At 41.5% G+C, this 26,104-nt stretch overlaps 1 protein-coding gene across 1 annotated transcript; it reads right to left on the reverse strand.

The window, feature by feature from the left end:
• Window positions 1-47: 47 nt before the first annotated feature.
• Derl1 (derlin 1) lies at window positions 48-26,004 on the reverse strand. The gene is made up of 8 exons (XM_005410910.2): window positions 25,599-26,004; window positions 14,872-14,983; window positions 9,880-9,944; window positions 8,766-8,792; window positions 8,091-8,186; window positions 7,009-7,061; window positions 5,044-5,154; window positions 48-2,166 (listed from the first exon to the last, which is right to left on the reverse strand). Exons 1-8 carry the CDS (start codon window positions 25,749-25,751, stop codon window positions 2,028-2,030), a joined length of 756 nt encoding a protein of 251 aa, XP_005410967.1. The 5' UTR covers window positions 25,752-26,004; the 3' UTR covers window positions 48-2,027.
• Window positions 26,005-26,104: the final 100 nt, after the last annotated feature.

The raw sequence follows: 26,104 nt of genomic DNA on the forward strand, positions 1-26,104 counted from the left end.
GTCTGGGTGACAGCAGAGCCGAGATACGGAAATGTAACACAGACAACTTTCAAGTTGGACATTTTAATTTACAATGTTTGCCAATAAAAAAAGATTAGTTACAAAAGGGGACACTGTCCATACAAAATACGGTTTGTTTTTCAGTCATAAAGAGAAGGAAGCCACTATTATATCTTACCTTGCCAAGTCAAAATTCAAATATAGTTTGTTTTGGTAAGATGATCCCACAAACATAGGCAATTCAGACAAGATCAATAAATAATCAGCTTCCTAACTGTTTAAGAGAATTCAGTGAACACTTTACTGAAGAATTCTGAATACACACCTGCAGAGCTCAGGGCAGGTTGTAAGAGGGCCACGAGAGCCTCCAGCGCACTTACCATGAAATCTTCCAGTTTCCACTCCTGGACAGTGTGTACACAGGCAACATAAGCCACAGGAACAACAGCTTCTACAATTTTACAAGTGAATTTTATTATGGCCACAGTCTAGGTTCAGACTCTCCCCAAGTATGATTTTACCACATAAATTAAATATGGAGAGGTACACCCAACCTTTATTCAAAACTCCCACTTCCTAGGGTAAGACGCAACACGATTTAGTAACAGTGGGAGAAGGAGCAGTCACACAGGCAGGGTGTTTCCTCAACAGAAATGCAGCAAAACGTTCAAAGCCATCTGAGCTGACTCAGTGTGGCAGCCCCTCACCACTGCTCCCGCAGTCTGCTCTCACAATAAAAACGTAAAGTCTGCAGCCATCAGAAAAACTTTATTTCGTGATGAGCAAAACTCTGATGGGGAAAGCCCACCTAGGAAATCGTATTCTGGGTATTCAAGCTAGTCTGATTCACATCACATGTACATCCATGACTCAAAATAAAAACTTTCAAACACAAATGATTCTAAAGCCCTTACAATCCAAAATTATGTGATTCACTCCGATGTGCTTATATTTGCTTTAAAAAAATGATCTACCTACAAAAGAGCTGCACTTCCCTCACAATTACCTCAAACACCTGACCAAAAAAGGGTAGAGGCAGAGAAAATGGACAATTTACATAGGGTCTGAGATTCTCCCCTCCCCTACACAATGAACACACACACAGAATGAGAATCAAATAGAATCCAAGTCCAGGAGCCTCTCCCGGGGAGCAGCCCTCTGTGGCCAATGGGATTTGGAACCCCAAACACAACATAACTCCAGTACTCTGAGTTCACCCAGCCAGGACACTCTACACAGGAAACAAAGGCATCAAACCTGTCCCATGGTAGAAGCAACACCACTACGGTCCTGATCACTCAGCTTGGGGACAACAGCCTAGCAACCATCGTCAAACCTCATTAACACCAATCTGGCCCCTCAGGGACTCGATGCCTTTTTATAAAAATATCTGAAGAGGTGACACATGGTTTTAACTGCTGTCAGGTTGACACAATCCCAAAAGCTGAGAAAGCTCTTCATCCATTGCTCAGTCTTCTCCCCTGTCACAGTTCCGCCACTGAAGGGGGAAAACAACTGTGTGAACAAGTTCTTTGTGAACAACCCTTGGCAAAGTCAATAAATAAGTTTGTCAAAGGCAGAATCATTCTGTGAGCAACCCCTCCAGTTGCAACTTTGGGAGCTGGGAAAAGGAGGAGGGAGGTATGTGTGCAAGGAAGAGATAAGAATCCTTTTGACAGGGTCTGAGCCCAACCCCGGCGCCCAGCTCGGTGCCAGCAGACCAGGACCTGCTAATACCCATTTTTCAGATGGAGAGGGAAGAAGTGAAAACCAAGTAGAGTCAGTTTTGAAATCTGCGCTGTTGATATTTGCTCTTCATAGCAGTAAGGACTTCAACGAGAATCATGAAACTTGAGGAACACTTGTATTTTCCTTCAAGACTTTAAAACTTTTGTCTCATACTGAAAGACTACATTCGGTGTGGGTCAGGTCCACAGCATTAGCTAGGACTCAGCGGTGAAGCACCCCAGCCCTGGGAGAAGACAGCGCTGAGTGGAGCAGCTGGTGGGCGACCAGAGGCAGCTCATTCACTGGTCTCCAAGTCGAAAGCCCTGGCCCCAGTTGTGTCTTCCACCTCCGCCATTCTGGTCAGCAGCTCGTCTCATGCTAGCAGGAGGGACACCAAACCCTGACACCCCTCCTCTCCTGCTGGGCAGCCAGCGGTACCTGAAGCAGAGAGGGGAAACAGGCAAAAGAAAGAACAAAGTCACTTCCACACGGTACCCAGCACTCAGCACATCTCCCTCTGCTGGGTGTTCCCACGGCATCTGTCACACTGAAGAAGGCCAAGGACAATGTCTCATCTAACTGTTTTTCCAGCACTTAGCTCAATGCCTGACCACAGATGGCACTTGCTTTTCATGTTTCCAACTTCCTCACACTTTCAGTTAAATTCACACTCTATTATACTGATTATAAAAGTAACTCATGCAACACAGTACAGAAACAAAAAGATTACACCCACAGCCCCAAAACCAGAAAGAATAACTGGCCGCATCTTAGTAATCTAAACATGGATCAGAAATACAAACTAAATTTGCTTTCCAAGGCCAAACCCGCAGGCTGCATGCCGAGCTGTACACAGCACTTCCACAACCTCTCAGCTGAGTCCACCGAGGGAGCCTGTGGAAGAGGCTTCCTGTCCTGAGGGTTTTTAAAGCCTACTCATAACCTGTCTCTGACTTCTTCCTTCCCATCTCCTAGCTGGTAGGAAAGCAGAGGTCCAAAAAGGTTTGATGTTCTTACCACATAAGCTAATACATCAGGAGTCACAGAAAAGCTAAGAAAACTTAAACCCAAGTCTATGCTTTCAATAGCATTTTCTCACCATTTCCAGTCCTTGCCTAGGAAACTGAGAATGTGTTTAAATCTTTTCCACTTATCAGATCCTAAAATAAACTGATGCCACGAGTTAAACCCCTCTCCACACCAGAAAGCCATGGCAGGTGACCTCCCCCACAGAGCGGCTCCCTGTGACCATATGCCGACAACATGTGGGTCAGGAGTGCTTACTTATACCAGAGTTGCAAATTCACCAACTCATCTGATCCACACCACAAACCCAAGAGACAGGCACCACAGCACCACCACTCTTGTTTTATAAATGACAATACGGGGGCAGGATTGAGTGCAGCTCTTCGAGAGCGACAGGACAAAGACCCAGGCAGCAACCCGGTTCTGGAGCAGCACTGCCCACTACCTTCCACAGTGCTTGCCTCCTGCTAGGACAGAAGAGCAGTCAGAGACTAGCATCCTCCTCTGTTTGTATCATCCTTGAGCCCTCCACACTCCTTCCCAAAAAGACACTGGCCCCTTCTAAACAGAACGTTAACTGTGCACACGAGAGAAAATGCATTTTTTAAATGGGATACAGAATTCTAATCATCTTAGAATTCTATGACTCAACTCTCACCCTTAAACAAATACAGCTTTATCATTAACTCTAAGAGTATTTCCATAGCACTCGGTTCTCCACATCTACAACATCTGGTATAGTAACATCCTCCAAAGGACATAGCAGAAGAGAGCACATGAAAAAGGCAAAACGAGGGCTATCTTGCTTGCTGCTTACATTAAGACAATATGGAAGCCATCTCCACTGCTTAAGCAGATAGCGAAATTAAATGCAAGTAATTAGTATAAAAAGATACCCAATTATACACAATCAACAAAAATTTATGGTAATTTCAAACAGTTACTGCTTTTGCAAGGAGCTACATTTTGTCATCTGATCTTTATGCAAAATCTAACAGAAGGGCTTCCACCAACAGAGAAAGCTCAAAGAAGGCGAGCTCCAGGGTGCTGTGAATTCTGCCTCAAGAATCACGTGCACTTTGTTGTTCACAATTAAGAAATAACTATAAGCTGTTAATTCAGAGAGTGGCCGTCTACAGCAAAACAACTGTTGGCTGCCCCCCAAAGCACACGCTTTTTTAATTGATGCATCTGTCATCCTACTTGATAAACCTAGATCAGAAATTCAAACCTGCTGTTATTATTTCCTTTAATAATTGGAAAGCAGACTGGTCATTTGTTTTTTCAGCCTGAAGGCAACCTAAGGCTCAGAAGGAAATAAGTTTCTTTTTATTTTCTTAAAGATTTAAAAAAAAAAAAAAAACCACCCACCCATATCACACTACTGCTCTGCTTCTGTATATTATGGTTCACCATAAAAAGTCTTACACAAACACTCCCCTAATGTGTGGGGAGGTGGGAAGGGAGACCATTCCAGCTTGCTGCCGGCACTGACCCCTTGGAAGGAGGGCAGAAGTACAGAACATTAAAATGAGTAAGACGTGAAGGGAGTTTTTGTTGTTTGGTTTTTTAAGCTTTTAAATGCAAGCCATGACTGCATATCCCTGACACGAGATTAGGCGTGATTGTCAGGCAGGCTGTGATACCCAGATGGCGATTTAGCCGGTCCCTTCTCTGACAGCCTTTTGCTTCACTGACAGAGTGGTCTGCTTCTGCCCTCTCTCCTCAGCTCATCAACTCCCCCACCGTGGGGTGCTGTTTACTGAGCCCCGCCACGGTGCTCAGCACTGCACTCATCTCCCCACACCTTCACCCACTTCCAGACCTGCAAACTGAAGCCTGTGACTTCCCCAATACCACTGCTGGTATGGCTGCGAGAAGGGCATTCAAAGCCAAACACCTCCTGCCTTTGGCCTCTTCACTTGAATCAACTGTCCTTTCCTCAAAAGAAACAATGGGTAAAACTGACACAAAGGTGACACTGTCATCCTGGGGCCCTGCCCACCCTGAGTCCCTGCCTCACGGCCTGAGGCGATATGGGGCACCTCCACCTGCTGTGCTGCCTGAGCCAAGCCTAGTCCTCAGCAGTCCCCAGATAAAGGGCAGCGCAAGCAGGGGGAGGCACCGGCTTCCACCTCTGACTTCCTACAACTACATGACCAGGCGAGTCATTTATCGGCTCAAGTTCTCCATCCCACAGGCGGTAAACCAGACCCATGAGGTGCCTACCAAGAAACACAAGAGCACAGGCAATTCAACACCCCGTTTAACGAGAGGAAAAATACTTACAAAAACTGAGGTGTGGAGAGAAAATTCCTTCCTCCCAAGTCCATGGGGTATCTGAACATTAGGAAGAAATAAAGATGTCCCACAAGATTTCCGATTAACTCATTGATCACCCTGCAAAGGGAGCCGAATTAAAGACATTTAAGCGATAAAGTGAGACGCACCTAGTTTTAAAGAACAGCATGGGGGGGATGGGGATTTAGCTCAGCGGCACAGCACCTGCCTGGCAAGCGCAAGGTCGTGAGTTCGATTCCTGGTACCAGAAGAAAAAACAAAAACCAAACAAAAAAACAGCATGGGGATGAGATCTTCAATGAAGCCCACTGACAGTCCCAGAAGTCCGTGACAGCTCTAGAATAGGCCTTTTTTATGGTCAGAGTAACAAACCATCCGAGGGACAGAGAATAGTGGCTGCTGAGCCAACACGGGCCATGGTTCCCACAGGCCAGCAGATCCCCGACCTCTCTCTTCGGCTCAGCCCACCTCAAGATGCTGTTTTTGCTACTTCCTGCCTCAGGAGTGAGGGAGGCTGCAAAGCAGAGCCCCAAGCATGTTCAGTCCTGAGTACCATGTGCATGAAACACAGGCAAACAGGCTACTGAGAGGAGAAGGAGAACACACGCCTGCCCCCATCCCGGAGCACTGCATGCATTCTCCCACCTCTTGTGTCCTGGAGCATCAGGAAAGCTGACCTTCAGCCTGCACCCTAAAATAAACAGTGAGCTTCCTCAGTTCCTTACGGCCGAGGAAGAGGTCACCTCAAGATTCTGTGGATCTATTCTTACTGTCCTCTGCACCTCCAACATCACTCCTGTCAGGGACAAATCAAAGCAGCTACTTCCAGACCCTGCCCTTCTGGGTGGGAGGAGAGCTGGACCACACTTGGAAAGTGCTATGCCCCAGACTGTCTGCTTGCTCAGTTCATCTACTCTTCTCTCAGTATACAGAAGCTGGGATCACATGAAGCAAATGTGTCAGGTATATGAAGAACTAGTAGTACAAAAATCATTAAACTCTTGAAAATGTTTTGTAATGTATAAAAAATAGGCAATCTTAGAACAGCTGCATCTTGATACTCTTTTTTTTTTTTTTTTTTTTTCATTACTGATGGGGGACCCAAGGCCTTCAGACTAAGCCACATTCCCAGCCCATTTTTCACTTTTTATTTTAAGACAAGGTCTTACTAAGTTGCCTAAGATAGGTTTGAACTTGTAATCCTCCTGCCTCGGCCTCACAGTATGATGGGATTACAGGTGTGCCTGGCTGTTATTTTCTCTTAAAAACTGACTAGATACATTAAAGGCTTTATTAAACTTCAGCTCTAGTTACAGACCAACAAACTAGGAATGTACTGGTTGGCCAAATATCTGTACCATCAGACCACTTACAAAACTACTTCCCTTCTGAAAATTTGCTTTTCTACTGATAGTGAGCAGCTTCTACAGCATTCTGGAAATACCTTAAGAATAAAAAACATTAATTTTATGGACAACTCTTATAAGAGTTAACTCAAATTACCTTGAATCATGTTCCAAACTAAAATGACACAATCATGTCTTTGCTCAGTCTGGATAGTGAATCCAGAAATACATGCTTTTAAACATAACATACAGAAACGTACTATATCTACGGATGAACTAAAAAGATTAAAACCATCTAATGTCAAACACACTTAAAGCCCTGCAATTTAACCAATTACATCAAAATGTCACTATTAGGTTCTAACACATCAATATTGAGACTTTTTAAAAAAACTTTCATAAAGATTAGAGAAAGGGGGGCTGGGGATTTAGCTCAGCGGCAAAAGCGCCTGCCTGGCAAGCGCAAGGTCGTGAGTTCAGTTCCCGGTACCGGAGAAAAACCAAAAAAAAAAAAAAAAAAAAAAAAAGATTAGAGAAAGAAGATAAAAAGGTAAATGGAAGTTTCCCAAGGGTTAGTTTCCAGTTAAATAAATCTGGTATCACTTACGAGCCTCCAATGATATAGTTGAATCCAAGGATAACCCAAGGCAAATAACAGGCCTAGGAAAGAATATACACAAACATAAGCAGCCACACCTAAAGAGGACAGAGCCACAAGGGGACTGAATGGGAACAGATACGCTGGCAAGGGCTTTATATAAACTCTCTGGGAGGTCACTGCACACTTCGCAGATCAGTCCAGCAGCACTCTTACTATACATAGAGCTTTGTATTTAAAACTATACTTGTGTTGCCATAGTCCAGATGCAATACGTGCCCTACTAGATTCATATTAGCAACAGGCTTCAGACACCAGTGTCTCACGGATGCTGCTAAAAACTCAGCTAGGACAGAGTCACACTCAGACTCCAACCAGCAAAGTGTAACAAAGTTACTGTGGACTTTTAATTCATTATACATTGATATCTTGAATAATTCTGCAGATGGAATTCAACATGTGAGCCTCCTATTAATATTCAAGACCTGATATCAAGGGCTAAGGGTGTTGCAAGGACTCTTCACAAACTAGTAAGGAAAGGGTTATACCTAAATAACTTAAGTACTCAGCTAAATACTAAAGGAAGAACACAGGATACTACAAAAGCCCAAAGCCAAGACTGACTAGTTCCAGGCAAGGGATTAAAAATACAGTACATGTTCAGTCCCATAGTGGGTAGGATTTATATAAGGAAGAGAATCAAAGAGTTAGAAACGAAAAACTGTGAGATCAGGTACAAAAGGAAGTGTCTGGAGGCAAAAGAAAAAACTCTGTCTTGCTAAAATGTTAAGCACATACAGGAAGTGAAGGAATAAGAACAGATTTTAAATTGCAAAATTTCAAATGCCTCTCTCTCTCTCACACACACACACACACACACACACACACACACACACACACGGACACACACATGGACACAGTCCTGATGGGCCTGAGCAGCCAGGGAGTAACATAGTTAGCAAAGAGGGGAGAAGGGGCCTGCCTACGCTACACTGCTCTGCAGTGCCCTCTCCTGGCCACGTCAGGAAGTACATATCTGGATGTGAGAGTTCCTCAATGATGATGAAATTTTCCAAACTAAGTTCAAGTACCTTGAATCGTGTTCCAAACCAAAATGACACAATCATGTCTCTGTTCAGCTGAGCCCAGACATAAAGTACGGACATGATCAGAGGAATCATCAGCAACTGCAAGAGAAGCGACACATAAACACCTGGCTCCAGGAATGCACAGTTTGAATAAAGGCTTACCGTAAATCTGCTCTGCTTTTTACTTCTCCCCACCAAAAACAGTTTCTCATGTGAGTATTCAGAAAGCAAAAGAAAATTCAATTCGTAAGAATTACAAATTGATCCCATTATTTAACTTATCATACAAAGAAAGCCACAAAGTTCTATAAGAAAATACAACACAATTCTATTTTTAGATGGACTCGAATTTTTAAGCTGTTATTTGCAAAAAGTAGACTTTACTTACCACATAATCTGTTTTTTAAAAAAATCCTTACATATACTTAGAAAGTATTGCACACTCGCTATTCTCAATATTCAAACATAATACAAAAGCCAGAAATGAGCAAGAAAAGCAATGATTTAGATAGCTCATATGAGCTTCAAAAATTCAGATGACTTAGAAGTTTCCTAATAAAATATATCATTCTGTGAGTTTAACATACCAATCACAGTTAATATAATTTCAACTTCTATCAAAGGCTATTCATCCCAGGCCTGAATCATATAAAAGGCAGAGTTTAAAGGGACACTCACCTGCATATCCATTGCCAAGCCAGTAATCTTGGTTTATGAAGTTAAAGATCAGATAATAAGAAAGTATTCTGTACCTATCCTGTCTGATATGCTTATTCCCCACCACAGTGAAACATTAACCTCATTCCAAAATCTTTTCTAAACGGAAACAGTTTTCTGTCACTCAGATTACTTACAGTATCTGCGAACACAAAGGTTCTGATGACCTGCATCACAGCTCTACCAGACTACACCGCAAGATGTGGGAGTTAACAGGGTCTGCACTACTCCGCAGTCAGGTGTCCTCGTCTCCACGCCTGCCATAGTGTCTTAGCATCACTCCTTCAAGGAGAGGACGGAGATGCCTGTGCATCTGAGACATAATGATCCTGCTCTCACTTGGGCTCTACAGCACAGCTGAAGTCCAAAACTGGTTTTTGTTTTTTGTTTTCATTCCCTCAAAGATGAGGAAAGGGCACCCAAAGTCCTACATTTTCCGGCTCCAGGCCTCTGTAAAAGGAAGCTGAGTCCACCAGCAGCTGTGAGCTCACCAACTCTACTCAGGACCCGAGCCACCAAGGCCCTTCTGCTGTTCGCACCATCTGCAGGAGCCGCAGAGTTGGAAGTGCTGACAACCTTGGGGTTGGCACAAGGCAGAGAGATGGACTGTGTGGCCAAAGCTTTGTGTTTTGTACGGGTACTTTATAGAGAAAATGAGTTACTACTAAGGACCCCAAAAGAAAGAAAACAATAGTCAGAGGAGGATGCTGGCATAAATTAATTTTCTGATAAGAATCACAGATTTCTAAAGCTGCCTCTCAGCACAGAATCTCTTTGTGCTTCAATCAACAAGCTGTCACCCATGAGAACACAGAGAACTGAGAACAAGAACGAACAGTAAAAAAACTGAAGCAAATGTGAAAAAATCCTACAAAAGCAATGGCGAGAGACTTTATCACTCAATGGCCATATGATCTACTAGAGCTTTTAAGAACTTTAATTATTCTTATTTATTAACTGTAGAAAACAAAGACACAAACACTAATTTGAAACTTTTATAGAATACTGTCTATTTCCCCAAACCTGAAAACAAACAAAGGACCCATTTCTGACCCAGAATAACAGGGAAGGATACCACGATGCAAATCCAGTTAAAGAGAAGCATGAATAAATAGTCTGCTGGCCTCCCATCGAAAGCTCCTGGAAACAAAAAGAGGCCAACGTCATGGTTCAGAATTTCAGAGCAAGATAATGTCTACAAGGAAAGACACTCCAAAAAACTGGACAAAACCAAACTGAGAATATTTTTAAAATCACTCTTTTCAAGAAAAACCAATTTTTATAAACATCTAAACCATGTCAATAAAGCCCAGAACCAAAAACACTTGAGTAAGGTTCCCCTATTTCTCCTAACCTCAGCTCCAGAGCTACTGAGCCCCCATTCCAAATGTGCTAATTCCCTCCAGGTCTGCTGGCTTTTCCTTTGTGGTTCTATCATGACCTGATGGACAGACTTTTGATTAAATAGTTAATGGCTGTTTCTTACCCCTGGACCACACACTTCTCAGGAAAGAAGCATTTGTTTTGCCTACCATTGTACCTCCTGCAGCATGACTATGCTGGAGCATCTTTTGGTGTATGGGCGCGTGTTTTGAGAGAGGGGCTCTTTCTGTAGTCCAGGTTGGCCTAGAACTCATTATGTAGCTCAGGCTGGCCTCAAACATGCAGCAATCCTCCTGCCTCAGCTTCCCAAGTGCTGGGATTACAGGCATATTGCACCAGGCCCAGCTTGGAGCATCTTATCGGTATCATCATTATTACTATCTCTCTCTCTGCCCCTCTCTCTCTCCCTCTCCCTCTCCCCCTCTCTCTCTCTTACACACACACATACAAACACAAACACGCACGTATGCGCAAATGCACACAGGCACACCCAGCTCTGGGTATAGCTACTGAGAAATTCAGTCTCTGTCTTCCAGGTACTTACGTTCCAGGAAGAGGAAGTGATGATAGGAGAGGGAACGGGACACATGCAACCACACCATCCCACAGACTTCCACTGTGAGGTACAACTACAGCCCCTTTTACAGGACAGCAAGTAGTCACATGGCTATCACAAGCAGAGTGAAGTCTGGCTACTGGTTTACGGCTCTGTCACTGCACCATTGAGTAGGTTCTATTTTATTAATGGCCAGAATAATCAAAGCCCAGACTGATCTTCTGAGGATAATTCTTAATGCCTTCAATTCGAAGGTTTTGGGAGGTTTTCTTTGAGGTTTTTTTGGGTACCAGCAATTGATCACAGGACCTCGTACTTGCCAGGCAGGCGCTGTGCTCCTGAGCTAAATCTCTGGCCCAGTTCGAAGGTTTTAAGAGAAGCAAAGAAATAGAAATAACTGTAAGATCACTCCATTTAAAAATCACCTTTCCTCTGCTTCACAGCACCATGGTTACACGATAAAGCTAGTCAAGTAAAAAAATACTGGAGAATCAGAAAGGAGAAGGGTGCAGAAGCCAAAGGAAACTGAGTTTCCAGCAAGTTCCCCACTCTTGTTTCTTCCTGGTCACTCAAATGCATACCTCAGCCACATTAAGGGTGTTTCCTGCTGAAAGGTCACTGTGATGGATCAGAGCTAAGACTCTAACACATTTTCTGAAGACCTGTGCTCTGATGTGGTTTTTGCTTTGCGATTTCTAAGGATTCTTCAGATTAAGTACTTAGCATACTATAATCATCATAATATTTGGCATGCTTGCAACTGGAAATTCACAATGAACTGGTCTCAAATTGCAGTCTTCCTATTCGAATCAGAAACTTTATAAATATGCCAGCACTTCCATAAACTTAACAATTCAGCCTGGCAGGGAAATATGCAGGTGGCAAACACTGTCGAAGTATTAGCTGGATGCTGTACAGTACAGAGCGAACAGAGTCAGTACATATGGATTCTACTCCTAGTTGTGTTACACGAAGAGCTCTGGGACCTTTGGGACATGTCACCACTGCTCCACACCACCGCTGTGTTCCTGTCTGCGAAATGAAAGGGCTGAAGAGAATGGCCACAGAAACGTCTTCCTACACTGCTGTGCGCAGCTGCATCATTCTCAACACCACAGCCAAGTCAACTGATGGACAGAATGGGACTGTCCATATATTGGACTCTTACTTGGCAATAAAAGGAAATGAATGCTAATGAATAAAATACTGACACATGCCTCATAGAAGAACCTCAAAAACATAATGCTAAGTGAAAGATGCCAGTCACAACAGCCCACATACAACGTGATTCTGTTTATAAGACACATTCAGGAAGACTAAGCTGAAAGGCCAGAAACTAGATTAATGATGTCTACAGCTTACAGGGGAGAAAGGTGTAAAAGGCAAACAGGTGTTGGCTGCTAATGGGTACAGAGCTTTGGGAGTGATGAAATGTTATAAATTATGACCACTGCACATCTCTATGAAGATACTAAAAACCACTAAATTGTATACTTTAGAGCTATATGCTGAGTTAGTTGTCCCTACATATTTGTGGAAGGGATTGGCTCCAGGACACGGCTCAGATACCAAAATCTGAAAATGCACAAATCCCTATATAAAATGGTATGGCATTTGCATAAGATCAGTACACATTCTCCCACACTTTTTTTTTTTTTTTTTTTGTCTTTTTTGAGACAGAGTCTCGCTATGCAGTTCAGCCTGGCCCTGAGCTCACTTTGTCCCTCAGCCTGGTCTCGAACTTGCAACGATCCTCCTGCCTCTGCCTCCCAAGTGCTGGGATTACAGGCGTGCACCACCATGTCCAGCCATTTTCCCACACATTTTAAATCATCTCTAGATTAAGTATACCACCTAATACAATGTAAATGTTTTATAAATAGTTGTTGTATTGCATTAGGAAATAATGAAAGGAAAAAAGTCCATATACATTCAGTTCAGACTCGATTTTTTTTCTTTTGCCATATATTTTTAATCTGCAGTTGGTTAAATCCAGGAATGCAGAAACCATGGATTCAGAGGGGCAATTGTATTATCTCAATAAAGTTGCTTAAAAAATGCCTCTCAGAGCAGGCATAACAGCACACACCGGTAATCCCAGCAGTCCAGGAGGCTGAGACAGAATCATCCAAAGTTTAAACCCAGGTTGGGCAATTTAGTGAGACTTTTGTCTCAAAATAACAATAAAAGGTCTGGGGATGTAGCTCCATGTGAAGGCCCTGGGTTCAATCCCCAATAAAACACATACAAAGCCTCTCAGCTCAAGCATTTCAAAATGCTGTGCTTAGGGAACAGGGAGGGAATGAGAGGGCAACTTCTATGAATCAAAGCAAATGAAAGAGACCAGTGGCCTAATAATCCCATGGATTTTCCTTCAATGTTATTCAGGTAGATTAATATTAGAAGTTCAGTCAATTATCTCCATACCAGAGATGGGTAAATGAGTTTAAGGACCTTTAAGTAATCAAGAGACAACAAGTAAAATGTGGTCAAGGAATTACTGAGATTTAGGTTTAATCTTAAGATAGTATAAGAAAGGTTCTTTAAGCCTATTTCAGAGGTAAATACTGAAAGATTTATGAATGAAATGACACCATGCAGAGCATTTTGCTTCAAATAATGGAGGGTGAGGGAGCCATCAAAGACTGCTAGGAGATAACTGTTAGAGGTGGGTGATAGTCAAATAGGGGTTTACACATCACAATATGAAGTACAAAAGGCCATATGAAATGTCCCTAATAGGTAAATCCAAGAGAAAAATAGATTAGTGGTTGCCTGGGGCTTGGAGAGGGGGAAGGGGAATAGAGAATGCCTGATGAAGGGTTTTTGAAAAATGATGAAAATGCTGGATTAAACTGTGGTGATAGCTGCATAACACTGTGAATATACTAAAGACCACTGCATACAATTTAAAATGATTAATATGAGCCAGATGCAGTGGCTCACCCTTGTAATCCCAGCTCTCAGGAGGCTGAGGCAGGAGGATCACCATGAATTCAAGGCCAGCCTGGGCTACACAGTGAGTTCAAGGACAGCCTGAACTATATAATGAGACCTTGTCACAAAAAACAAACAAAAAAATAAATAAATAAATACATATATACATACAAATAAAATGGTTAAAATGGTGAATTTTATGGTAAGTGAATCTGATCTCAATAAAAAGTTTCATTGAACTTTTTCTCTACTTTTATTTATGTTTAAAGATTTCCCAAATAAAAGTTTAAACAACTGGTCATAGATCATCCACACTTAATCTACAGTTTACTACTAATTTTTTAAAAAAATTATTCTAACAACTTAATCCTCTATTACACCAGGAAGATATAATGCTAAGCAAGTCAGAGGCATAATCAGACACAAATGGAAAAGAAGAATGAAATCATGTATTTTGATAGGTATAAGGGTCTGGGGTCAGAACCTCCAGCCTAAACTAGCCGCCAGCAGGCTTAGTTTCTAAAGTCTGCCGAACTTTTCACAATCATTTCTGTTTATCAAAGTCACACTCACATTAAGATGATGTACTGACTTATTGCTTCTTAGTACCACCAACTCAGGATGGCATAGAAGGTACTGTATTACCAGAAAAAAATAACAATTCAGTAAGATATTTTTAAGAAAAGATTTTGACAGTTTATCCATACATCATACTGGTACAACAAATGATAAACTACCATGTTATTAAATCTCAACTATGCATTTTAGAGTGTTTCAATTATAGAAAATAAGTCTGGCCTTTTATTTGCACAGAGTGATATTTTTCCACCGCAATCTGAGAGATACATACCCTCTGGCCAACGCTGCATCGAAGGACAAAGACTGCTCTATGACAGAAATGAATGAGATGGCTGAATAAAATGAGAAGTATACAGCTCAGCCACTGAGGAACTGGGCACAGTGTGTAAACTTTTCATCTGCCTTTTTTTCCACTTATAAAGTGGTGACAGATACTTTAAACTTCATGACATTGTAACACACACAGTCTTAGCACTGCCACTGAGCACATATACTACCCTCATGCCATTTTTATACATTACTACTGACTGCCCTTAAAATTCCTCCAAGGAAGTAAACATGGATTAGTAAATCAGAAAGAAATAGAATTTAAAACAACTACTGAAGACATACCTGCTTCAAGTCGTGTAGAATACTGATATAAGAAATATAAATTGACCAAATAAAGAAATCCAGTTCCTGGACCCACAGGGAAATAAAAGGTGGCAGTGATTGGCCTCCATATCTGTCCAGATCAAAACAAACACAGCTGTTAGTTTCTCTAAACTAGGTTAATTGTTTTTTCTTTTAACTAAGCAAGATTAACCCTTGCAAAGCATTCTCCTCAATGAGTTACCCAAATGAAACCATTACTATGATTTGAGAACTAAAGATAAGTTCACACCAATATAATCATCAATTTGCAAATCAATGAAATACAATATCATAAAATAAGCAATAAATATTTCTAAACAAGATTAAAAAAATAGAAATATACAGTTAGTCTTTTACTGACAAGCATACAGCTAAGCCTAAGATCAAAACTGAAATTCAAAGACTTTCCAATAGTAGATCTCTTAGAAAAAGAACATACTGGGATAACTTTGTCCAAAACTGTCATATTCAAAAGGCAGAAGTAAAGCAGGAATTTTTTATTCAAACAGTATGCTAAATAGGTAATCTGAGCACATGACTTAAAAAGCATTACCTCCAAAGTAAGAAATATATAAGAGTCCATATTAAAGAAGTAATCCTTGCTTCTGGATTTCTGGCCTGCAGTCTCCCAGTTCCCCATGCAGGAACAGCATCAAAGTTTCTTGCGTGTGTTACCATTGTTTATCCCTCTTCATAGTACTTCATAATGTACTGTTTTATACCTCGTTTCATGCCCTTAACAAAATATTTCCAGTGGCTTTACAGTATTGAAGCAAAATATTCCTTTTACGTGAACATTCAAACTTTATTTAAACTGTTATAATGCTACGATGAATATTCTTATTATGTACATACAGTATAAATTCCTGTAAATCAATCTACTACATCAACCAACATACACAGTTATTTTGTTAGATACTGCCAAATGCCTACAGAAATGTTTAATCAATTTATTTTTCCCCCTAAAATGCAGATGAGTGCCTATCTTCTCCATACATACTATTTAGTACATTTTATATTCACCAGCTTGAAAACTATTTGCCTCATGAAAAAAACAAGAGTATCTTTTCTTTTTTTTTTTTTTTTGGTTTTTCTCCAGTACCGGGAACCGAACTCATGACCTTGCGCTTGCCAGGCAGGCGCTTTGCAACTGAGCTAAATCCCCAGCCCCAAGAGTATCTTTTCATATATATCTTTTCACCATTTTTCTGCTAGTTTTGTCTTTCTTTATGTACTATAAAACTCCTCCTCACTGCAAATATTTTCTGGTCTGTCAATGGACTCATAGTTTTATGGGATTTTTGCTATAATTTAGCATATAAATGTTTAATCTGTAGACAAATGTATTCATCATGTATCACACTTACAATATTTTCACTCCAAGAATAGAAATGCACACAGGTTTATTATAGCACATCCACATTTAATCTAAGGAAAGAGGAAGAAATCCAACTTATTTTTCTAAATCGTTACTCACTTGTCTCATCCCTATTTATAAAGCAACCCACATTTTCTCCAATTATTTGAAAAGTGACTTTCATTGAATAATTAGTAGCTTTTATAAGGTCTAATTTTTGACAGTTCTCTTTAGGATCTAATACCAAGTTAATTTCCAGTTTTGTAATACATTAAGGCATCTCCCACACCTATTTATCTTGACTAGTCTCAATACTTTAGTTTTCTAAACCAATCAGAGCTAACATCTATATTATATTAATGTGATACTGATATAATTCCCAGCCAAGAAGTCTTTCACAGCTTTTATATTTTCCTATAGAGTTATGTCTCTCCACTTTTTTTTTTTTTTTGGTTTTTCTCAGGTACCGGGAACCGAACTCACGACCTTGCGTTTGCCAGGCAGGTCTCTCCACTTTTATACTCAACTTTCCAAAGCTGTTTCGAAAACTGAACCTCTTAGGCTTTCCCTATGTGTACATAAAATTTTGTATCTTACTTCACTGTTGTCTAGTTCACTAGCTAACACCTCCAGAACAACATTAAATAACAGTGAATTAGACTGCTTTCTCAGCCTTTTGGATGCTGGTTTTTGGCTGAAGGCTGTGCATCTTATGGCACACTACCATGTCAAAAGTACCAAGAGGTGACATAAAAGACAGAAAATTTAGTCTTTAACAAAGTCCCAAGAAGAAGCAACAGCACAATAAAAGAATAGGTCTGCTAACAAATTCGGACGTGGCTGGGATGGAGAACATCAGTCATGGGGTCTAGCCAGATACAAAGCTGGCAAGCTACATTCTGTAAGTATAGGAAAGTAGTCATCAGGGCTTCATTGCCTGTGGAGGAAAAAGCACTGTACACACCAAAAGTGACTTTCCAGGAACCCTGTATTAAGCCAGTAAAATGAAACAGGTTAATATTCATCTAGATTTATTCACAACTTTATCAGAGATACAGGTACGGTCTAATGGAAACTTTACTACAGATGATGTAAGACATGAAACTGTCAAGTTACCATTTCTTAGCCTCAACTTTCCATCTGTAAAAGGGGAATCATACTGCCCTACTTTAATGATTTTTTAAGTTAACAAATTAGTGTGTTACTCAGCTTATTTATATACACCAATTCGTAAGACTTTTTTTTGGTACAGGGAACCAAACTCAGGACCTCATGCTTGCCAGGCAGGCGCTGTGCCACTGAGCTGTATCACCGGCCCAGAAGACCGGTTTTTATAGATGAGCAAATGGCATGAAAAAGGTTAATAGCTAGTAACTGGTACAGCTAGAATTTTGTCCCAGTCTCACTCCAGAATTTGTGAACCTAACCCTCAAATTTTTTACAATGCCTCTCACAAATGACATCACTATCGTGACATATAATTAGTAAAAATTTTCAGTACAATTATGCCTGTATATGAACCTGCTTATGAAAAGTATTGAGCACAAACCAAAAGCAAGTTCTGCCATGACTCCTCAGCAGCTGTGGAATCTTGGAGGTGGCCCATCCCTGATCCTAGGGTTTGTAAGATGTTGGGCTTAAAAAGGTTTAAAAAAAAAAAAAAAAGAGAGAGAGAAGTGTGTGTGTGTGTGTGTGTGTGTGTGTGTGTGTTACTATGTTACTACCACGATCTTTTAGGAGACACCCACTGACCTGGTTTTTACACATTTAAACTATCCCCGTATTCACATAAACTACTCAAGGTCTGATTTTAGAAAAGAAACTTTAGGGGTTTTTTTCTGACTACATTTTCTCTAATGCTGATGACACAACACTATTTTTAGCCACTCTGTGCACCTGTTCTTTAGAAATCAGCGTCTGTCAAAATACCTCACTTCTCTTCCTATTCATTAAGCTTACATTTCAGTTATATTTGGCTTTCATTGATCTGAGACTTAGTATTATTTTTGTATTACTTTAAAATTATAATTTAAAAACACTAGAGCTCATCTCTTTAGGGGATACTATAAAATATAATACATTTCTGAAATCTTATAAAGTCCCCTTCCTTCCTCTAACTGACAGTAAATAATCACGATAAGGAAATATTTTTCAAGAAAGTTGGTGGGGGCTGGGGATTTAGCTCAGCGGCACAGCGCTTGCCTGGCAACGCAAGGTCGTGAGTTTGATTCCCAGTACCAGAAGAAAAACCAAAAAAACAAAAATACCCTGCCAAAAACAAGAAGAAAGTTGGGCCCTAGAGTTAAGGTAATATACCCAGACTTCCTCATTTAATGAGGACAATAGCCCACAGCTTCACTGCCATATGAACTCTTCAGAAAGACATAGCATTTAGTTACTAGTCCAACAATTTGTTCAGTATGGGTTACAGTCATCCTTTAACTAAAATCTGAATAATCTGCTACTAAGATAACTGTAAATACTATCCAGAGGGTAGAGTGGGGGTTTTTAAGGATGAAAAAGCAAAGCTGTTTCCGAAACATGATCGATCAGTTGATCCGAAGTTCAGTTTGGTTATGGCTCACCAAACAAGAAAGGTGGCCAGTACCTGTGTGCCAAATGCCAAAGTAAACGATGGTCCTTTTTTTTTTTTTTTAAACATACTAGGTAGGCAAGAAAAGACCCTTTTAAAAATGAAAGCTACCCAGCCAGACATGGTGGTGGCACACACCTATAATCCCAGCACTCAGGAGGCTGAGGCAGGAGGACTGCTGTGAGTTAAAGGTTGGCCTGGGCTATATAATGAGTTCAAGGCTAGCCTGGACTGTATAGCAAGACCCTGTTCCCCCACCAAAAAAGCTACGCAGTATCAACTTAGGGATTTAAAAAAGCTATTAGAAACAATAAATTAGTGTGGCATTCTGATTATTTCCATGCGGTGATACAGTAGATTAGTCTACTCCACTAATTATATCCCTAGATATACACTCAACAGAAAACCACAGCCAAATACAGTATAGGTGACTCTCCAATATACTGTTGATAAAAGCCTGGCCCAAGACTGTCCAATGCGCATTTCCACTTAGGGAAAGTACAAAACTTGGCAAAAACAATCTAATGTTAAAAGTCAAGGCATAGTACTAGTGACCACTGGAGGGTGACTAGAAGGGAGCAAGAAGAAGGTTTGAGGTTGCTGGTAATGTTCTGCCTGTTGACCTTGACAACAGTTTCTGAAAACTCAACAAGCTATCAATGTATATGTTTTCCTGTTTGCATACTCTAACTCAGTAAAAAATTTAAAAACAATGTCATGATCTAATAGCACAAACCACAGCCGAACTGTCTCATGTGGACAGGAATGCGCAGACTTTCAATCATTCATACCAAAACATGAACCACTATAGTTCTGAATCCAAACCCTCCATATATTTCCATGCTCAACCTACAGTCCAAGTTCATCCCCTTTACAGGCACAAGTGAAAAAACTCTTCCTCATACACTCTTAATCTGACTTGCTAGGGATGCAGTCACCGGGTTAACCACGATAATACAAAGCTTTGTAAATATAAGCACCAGTCTAAATCACAGACATAGTTGGCTCCATTTTTTATTCTTGAAAACACAGTAGAGAAGTTGAAGTCACATCTTACTCAACAATAATCCAACAGTCATATTTCTTTTTTTTTCCAACAGTCATATTTCTAATTCAAGTTCAAATTAAAATTAAAATCTAGCCAGGTGTGGTGGTGCACAGCTGTGCTATCAGCACTCTGGGAGGCTGAGGCAAGAGGACTCAAAGTCTCAGTCCAGCCTAGGCAACTCGACAACTTAGCAAGACTGTCCCAAAATAAAAAATAGAAAGGGCTGGGATGTAGCTCAGTGCAATGGCCCTGAATTTAATCCACAGTACTGGAAGAAAAAAAGAAAAATTTAAATCTTACTATTTATGATGTTATGCTTTGGATCTCAAATGTCCCTGAAGGTTCACGTGTTCAAGGCTTGCTCTCCAAAGCAGCGACATGCAGAGGTGAAACCATCTGGATCATGACTAGGTTGTGACAGATCTATCATCACCAACAGATTTATCTATTCATAGATGCATAGCTTATTGGGCTATTGGGAGGCAATGCCAACTCAGAGATGGGGCCTCCTTACAGGAAGCAGATCACTGGACTCATGCTCGAGAAGGTGTATTCTGTCTGCAGCTTTCCCCGTTCTCCCCTTTCTATTTCCCAGCCACCATGAGGTGAGCAGTTTTGCTCCAACACAAACTCTCCACTATTATGCTCTGCCTCACCACAGGTCCAATGAAGATAGACTGAAACCTTTGAACCTGTGAGCCAAAATAACCCTTCTTTCTTTCAATTGTTTATCTCACATATTTTGCCATACTGATGGAAAAATTACTAATGATTGATAAATAAAAATAGGCAACTATTTTTGAATAGCTGTTAATCTTACTCTTTACTGGGTATTTTATAAACACTCTTCTTTGTGTTCCATTTAAGACAGGTATAGATAACACCTCAATTTAAAGGTATTCATTTTGTGTTTCTATAAAATTTGAATGTATCTCACAACTAATATAGTTAATTTCTATCCCTCCCCCCAAAAAAGCTGCATCAAATTGATGGCATATGATATAACTAATGAAATCTTAGAAGAGAGTAAATATGGTTTTATATCATTTCCACTTTTAGGTAAAGAAACTGAAGCTCAGAAGTATAAATGACTTGCCTAATAGCACACTAGTAAGAAGCTGAACCAGGCCTTAAGACCCTGACTCAAACTATTTGAAACCCTATGGTCTTTCCAGTCTAACAGAAAAGGAAAGATAATCTGCTATGATTAATTTGGAAGAAATCACTTTCCAAAATGTTTTACTAAACACTAGATTATTTTTGTTGCAAAAGAACTAAACAAGATAACTTAGCTCTATGGTCAACTCATCAAAATAGGAACTGAAACTGCAGCTGTCTAAAGAATGGGTAACAGTTATCCCAAGATGATCATGGGATTTGAATGAAGTAACATATGGAAAAACGCAACACAAACGTAAGGGGTAAAGTTATTTTGTGCAAAGAAATGAAGAAGTGTCATAATGCAGTCAGCCCTGGAAGAATAATCTCAGAACACGAGGCAGCAGGAAACTGCCAGTGTCTCTTGTAACCCAGGACCAATATGAACACATTTCATCATTATGAACTATTTGACTGATGAGCAGTAAGACCAAGGGACAAGGAACAAGAAGAAAGCGTGGACAATGGTGCTGTGAGTTTTAGCATACACCTGTTTTGACCTAGCCAAACCAGAGAAGTAACATTTTAAACTTTGAGGTCTGGGGATTTAGCTCAGCAGTACAGCGCCTTCCTGGCAAGCGCAAGGTCGTGAGTTCAATTCCTGGTACTGGAAGAAAAACAAAACAAAACAAACATTCTAAACTTTGACATTCCAAACTATCAACCTATATATTGAGGATACCTACAGTCAAAGAGAACAAAATGACTTTTGTCATTTCCAACATGAATGTACAATCCTAAATCAGTCATCCCCCAATTTTTTTAAGAAGAAGGAGAGTCTCTTACAATAAACTCTGCAAAAGCACACCACACACTGTACTGGCACACTCAGCCCTCTGATGTAGATTTTCCTCAACTGCATCATTGGAAAATGAGTTCCTCCAGTTTGGTTTGGTAGCTAGTTTGTCTAGAGCAAGAGTCAGAACGGAAGCAGAGACAAGGCACAGCTACTGGTCTTTTCACACCTAGGCAGTCAGGGCACCGTGTGGCCTCCTGCCAGCAGCTTCTCCTAGTCTCATGATAACAAGCCTGGAAAATACAATACAAAAGGAAGATGGAGAAATCATGAAAGGTGTGACTTAAATGATGGCTTTTTCTAATCAGGTCATCAAACTACACCTGCAGCCTCATTAAAAAGGCTTTTTAATGTCAATTACTCTACTAGTCTTAGTATACAATTGAGGAAGATTTTGCAAGAAGGGTCAAAGAGTCAGTTTTGATCAGGCCTTTCTTACAAAACAACCACTGCTCCCCTTGCACACACACTACCCAACATGCCAGTAGGCACAAAGTGTACAACATGCACTCAACCAACACATATTTGCTAAGGTAAACAGAAAATAGTATGCAATTCTAGCTGTGCTCTAGAATCATGTTCTTATATTCAACCTTCTACCTGATTCAATTCCCTACTTGGTTTCTCCACATATACCTAAAAAGCATCTTAAGACTTAACAATGGCTAAAGCATAACCATTCAACCACACTCCCCACCAAACCCAAGCCTCCCTAAACACTTCCAGTCTCCATAAAGGGCTGCACAATCCACTAAGTTGCTCCTGTGAAAACACTGACATCCTTGACTCTTCTTTCTTTTTTGGGAGTGGGTACCAGGAATGGAATTCAGGACCTCGCACTTGCCAGGCACATGTTGTGTCACTGAGCTATATCCCCGACCCTGAGTCCTCTTTCTGTCACCCACTTTCCCTTAATATCCACTCAGCAGCAATCCTGTCCCTTCCAACTGCCAAATCTATCCATTTTTCTGTATCCTCATAGCCACCCTGCTCAAACCACCATCTGTCTGCCTAATTTGCATCCCTCTCTGATTCCATCACCTAGCACTTCCCCATGCACAAGTCTACTCACAGAGTAGTCAAGGCAACCTGTCAATCCTTTACTCAGAAGGCTCCCAAATTCCATAGGTCAAGTTCAGCGGCACAGCTGTGCTTGGCCCTGTGTTCAACTGCAACACTGCAAAAAAATACAGTACATTAAATCAAATTCAAACCTCCTAACACAGTCTAGGAGGCCCTCTGTGATCTTGCCCAAACCTACCTTTTTTTGCTTTCTCACACTCACCCTTGGCTAGCTCTGTCCTCATCTGCTGATCCTCACTCCTATAGTTAACTCTGTACTAGCCACCCAATATTCCTTTTGTTCCTGCCTCTAAGCCTTTCACTTACTATTTCTTCTTTTTGGAAGGTGGTGCCCAGTGCCAGATCTACCAGATCAAATGTCTTCCAAGGCTTTTCTGGAACACTCTAAGATATTATACTCCCCCTCCATCACATATGTGTCTATTTTCTTCATGTGAAAAAGAACTTTTTCTGTCTACTTGCTATTGTATTCTCAATGCCCAGAACATAGCAAGTGTCCAATTATTTCTACAAATTCAAAGAATATATAAGCACCTACTACATGCCAGGAATAATTCTAGATAACGAAGGACAAAGATCTGGCTCTCATGGAACTTTAACCTCTGAGAAGCAGATCAGCAAATTCCACCAAGGGGTGAAGTAATGGAAATGAATGAAGGAGAGGTACTATTTTATGTAGGACCATCAGAGAAGGCCTTGCTGGTAAGATGGCATTTGCACAGAGACCTGAAGGATGCAGGGAGGCAAATGCATGAGCAGTGGTTACCTCCCAAAAGCAGAGAAATAACACACAGGCCCTTAAAAAAAAAAAACACAAAGGCCCTGAGAAGGGATCCAATTAGGTGCTGAAAAAAACAGCAAGGACTTTATCATGGAGCCTAAGGTACAATAGACTGAACAGTAGGAGATGAGATGAGAGAGCCAGTCAGGGGCCTGGCAAGCCCTTGGATTTTATTCATCTGGTTGAGAAGACACTGGAGTATTCTGGGCAGGCTGACAGGCCATGATTTATTCTTTCAAAGAATCACCCTAACTGTTCAGAGAAAAAAGATCAAAAGGAACAAGGATCGAATGATAATGGCATGCAATGGAGAATAAGAAGTGTTTGTATTCCGGATTATATTTAAGGCAGAGTCAATAGGACTTTCTGACAGAATTGTGGCACACGAGAGAAAAAAGTCTAAGATGACTCCACCGCTGTTAGCTTGAGTTCCTACTAATGAAGTTGTGATTTGCTTCTAGGGAAAAGGGAACAAGCAAACTTGGTTCTTGGCTCATCAAGTTTGACTGAGATGTCTACTGGTCATCCAAATGATGATTTCCAAGTCTGATAAATGCATAAATCTGGAAATCAAATGACAAATATAAGTTGCAAATTTTATACTGAGTCTTTGAGTCTTCCATTTATATAAAATATTTAAAGCCATGAGGCTAGATAATATCATCTCAACTAGTAAGAGTCTATAGAAGAAGGCCTTTAACTGATTCCTGGGACATTTCCCAACATTTAAAGGTCAGAAAGATGAGAAATCAGCAAAGCAGCCATGAGCGGTGGAACACGCCTATAATCTTAGCACTGGGGAAACTGAGGCAGGAGGTTCGACTCGAGTTCACCACCAGCCTGTACTGAATGATGAGAACCTGTCTTAAAAAAAAATTTATGTATAGGTACAAATTCTCTAAGATCAATGTGGTCATTATATCTAAAATGTACCAATAAAATCGGATTGGAAAAAAAATCAGCAAAGGAGATTAAGAAATAACTACTCAGTGAGGTGGGGAGCAAGGGAGTGTTATCCACAAGCCAAGTACCGTAAAGTGTTGAAATTAATGTCAGATATTGGAATTTAACGTCCCAACGATTAGTTTTAAATTACATACACTAGGGGCTGGGGATTTAGCTCAGTGGCAAAGCGCCTGCCTGGCAAGCACAAGGTCATGAGTTCGGTTCCCGGTACCGGAGAAAAACCAAAAATAAATAAATAAATAAATAAATTACATACACTAGCCAAACTTCCAGGAAACCAACACTGTCTTGCAATGAATGACAGTCTGCACTGTCTTACCTCACACTTAATAAAGTAACAAGGTCTTCCACTTCTAAAGCAGTTACTCTTTACGTTTGTTCTTGGGCTGAATTACTACAAGCCGAACACTAAGTCAAGGCCCAAGGAAGTACATGTAAGTAAACTCATTCTTTGTATCTCTGGCCTTAAGTCACTCCGGGTGGGAGGGGGGCCTCCAGTAACATGAAAACAAAGTTAGTCAAGTTGACAATACAGATAACGCAGACACCACGCCACCCACGTGGGCGACAAGTAGTCAAACGGCACGGTCCCAGATAAACCCACCGACATCCAAAAAGATTGACCCCAACCACTGACTTACCTTCCGATTACCTCCTTCAGAGTGTGCAGGGCAGGAAGCACAATCTTACTACACAGGTGAAGGCAGTCCCTTCTCACCAGGTCAAACCTACGTCTCCAGCTCTCCATGCACTCGCTCCAGACCCCTGAACCGTACGGGCCCACAAAACCCCGCCCTCACCCACTGGAACCAGACGCACTACAAATCCCACCAGCCACCGCGCGTCCCCAACGTGCGGGCGCCCGCTCGCCGCCGCGGGGCCGCCTGGGCCCTGAAGTCTCCAGTCCCCAGCGCCGGCCAGTACCTGGAAGCGATAGAGGAAGGCTTCGGGCCATAGGAATAAGTAAGCCGGGCTGATGAGGCCGAGTTTGCCGACCAAGGGGACTGCAATGCTGGCAGCGAACCAGTAGCGCGTGATGGCCGGGATACTCCTAAACCAGTCCCCGATGTCCGACATCTTGGCCTCTCAGGTCGCCAGGATGCGCACAATCACCCGTGTGCCCGTCCCGACGCCCTCACGACGCAGCCGGCTTCGCGAAAGGAAGGTATCGAGGCGGAGGCCGCTAGAATCGCGGTGCAGAAGGCGGTGACCGGCGGACGTGGCGCCACCGAATTCGGACGAGCGAAACAGCGTCTTGAAGCGAAACTTCCCCTTCCGGCGGCCGCTGGCCACGTGACCGGAAGTCCCGCGACTTAAAGGGAAAGGGCCGATTTTACTTTGGGCCGAGACTCGGCGTCCTGCGGAGGGATCAGACAGCGGGGAGGGGCGGGGTGACTACATGACTGGTTGAAAACAGTAGTTTCCAGGAG

The sequence above is a fragment of the Chinchilla lanigera genome, unplaced genomic scaffold, assembly GCF_000276665.1.
Source record: "Chinchilla lanigera isolate Chin_1 unplaced genomic scaffold, ChiLan1.0 scaffold00139, whole genome shotgun sequence".
NCBI classification, from domain to species: domain Eukaryota; kingdom Metazoa; phylum Chordata; class Mammalia; order Rodentia; family Chinchillidae; genus Chinchilla; species Chinchilla lanigera.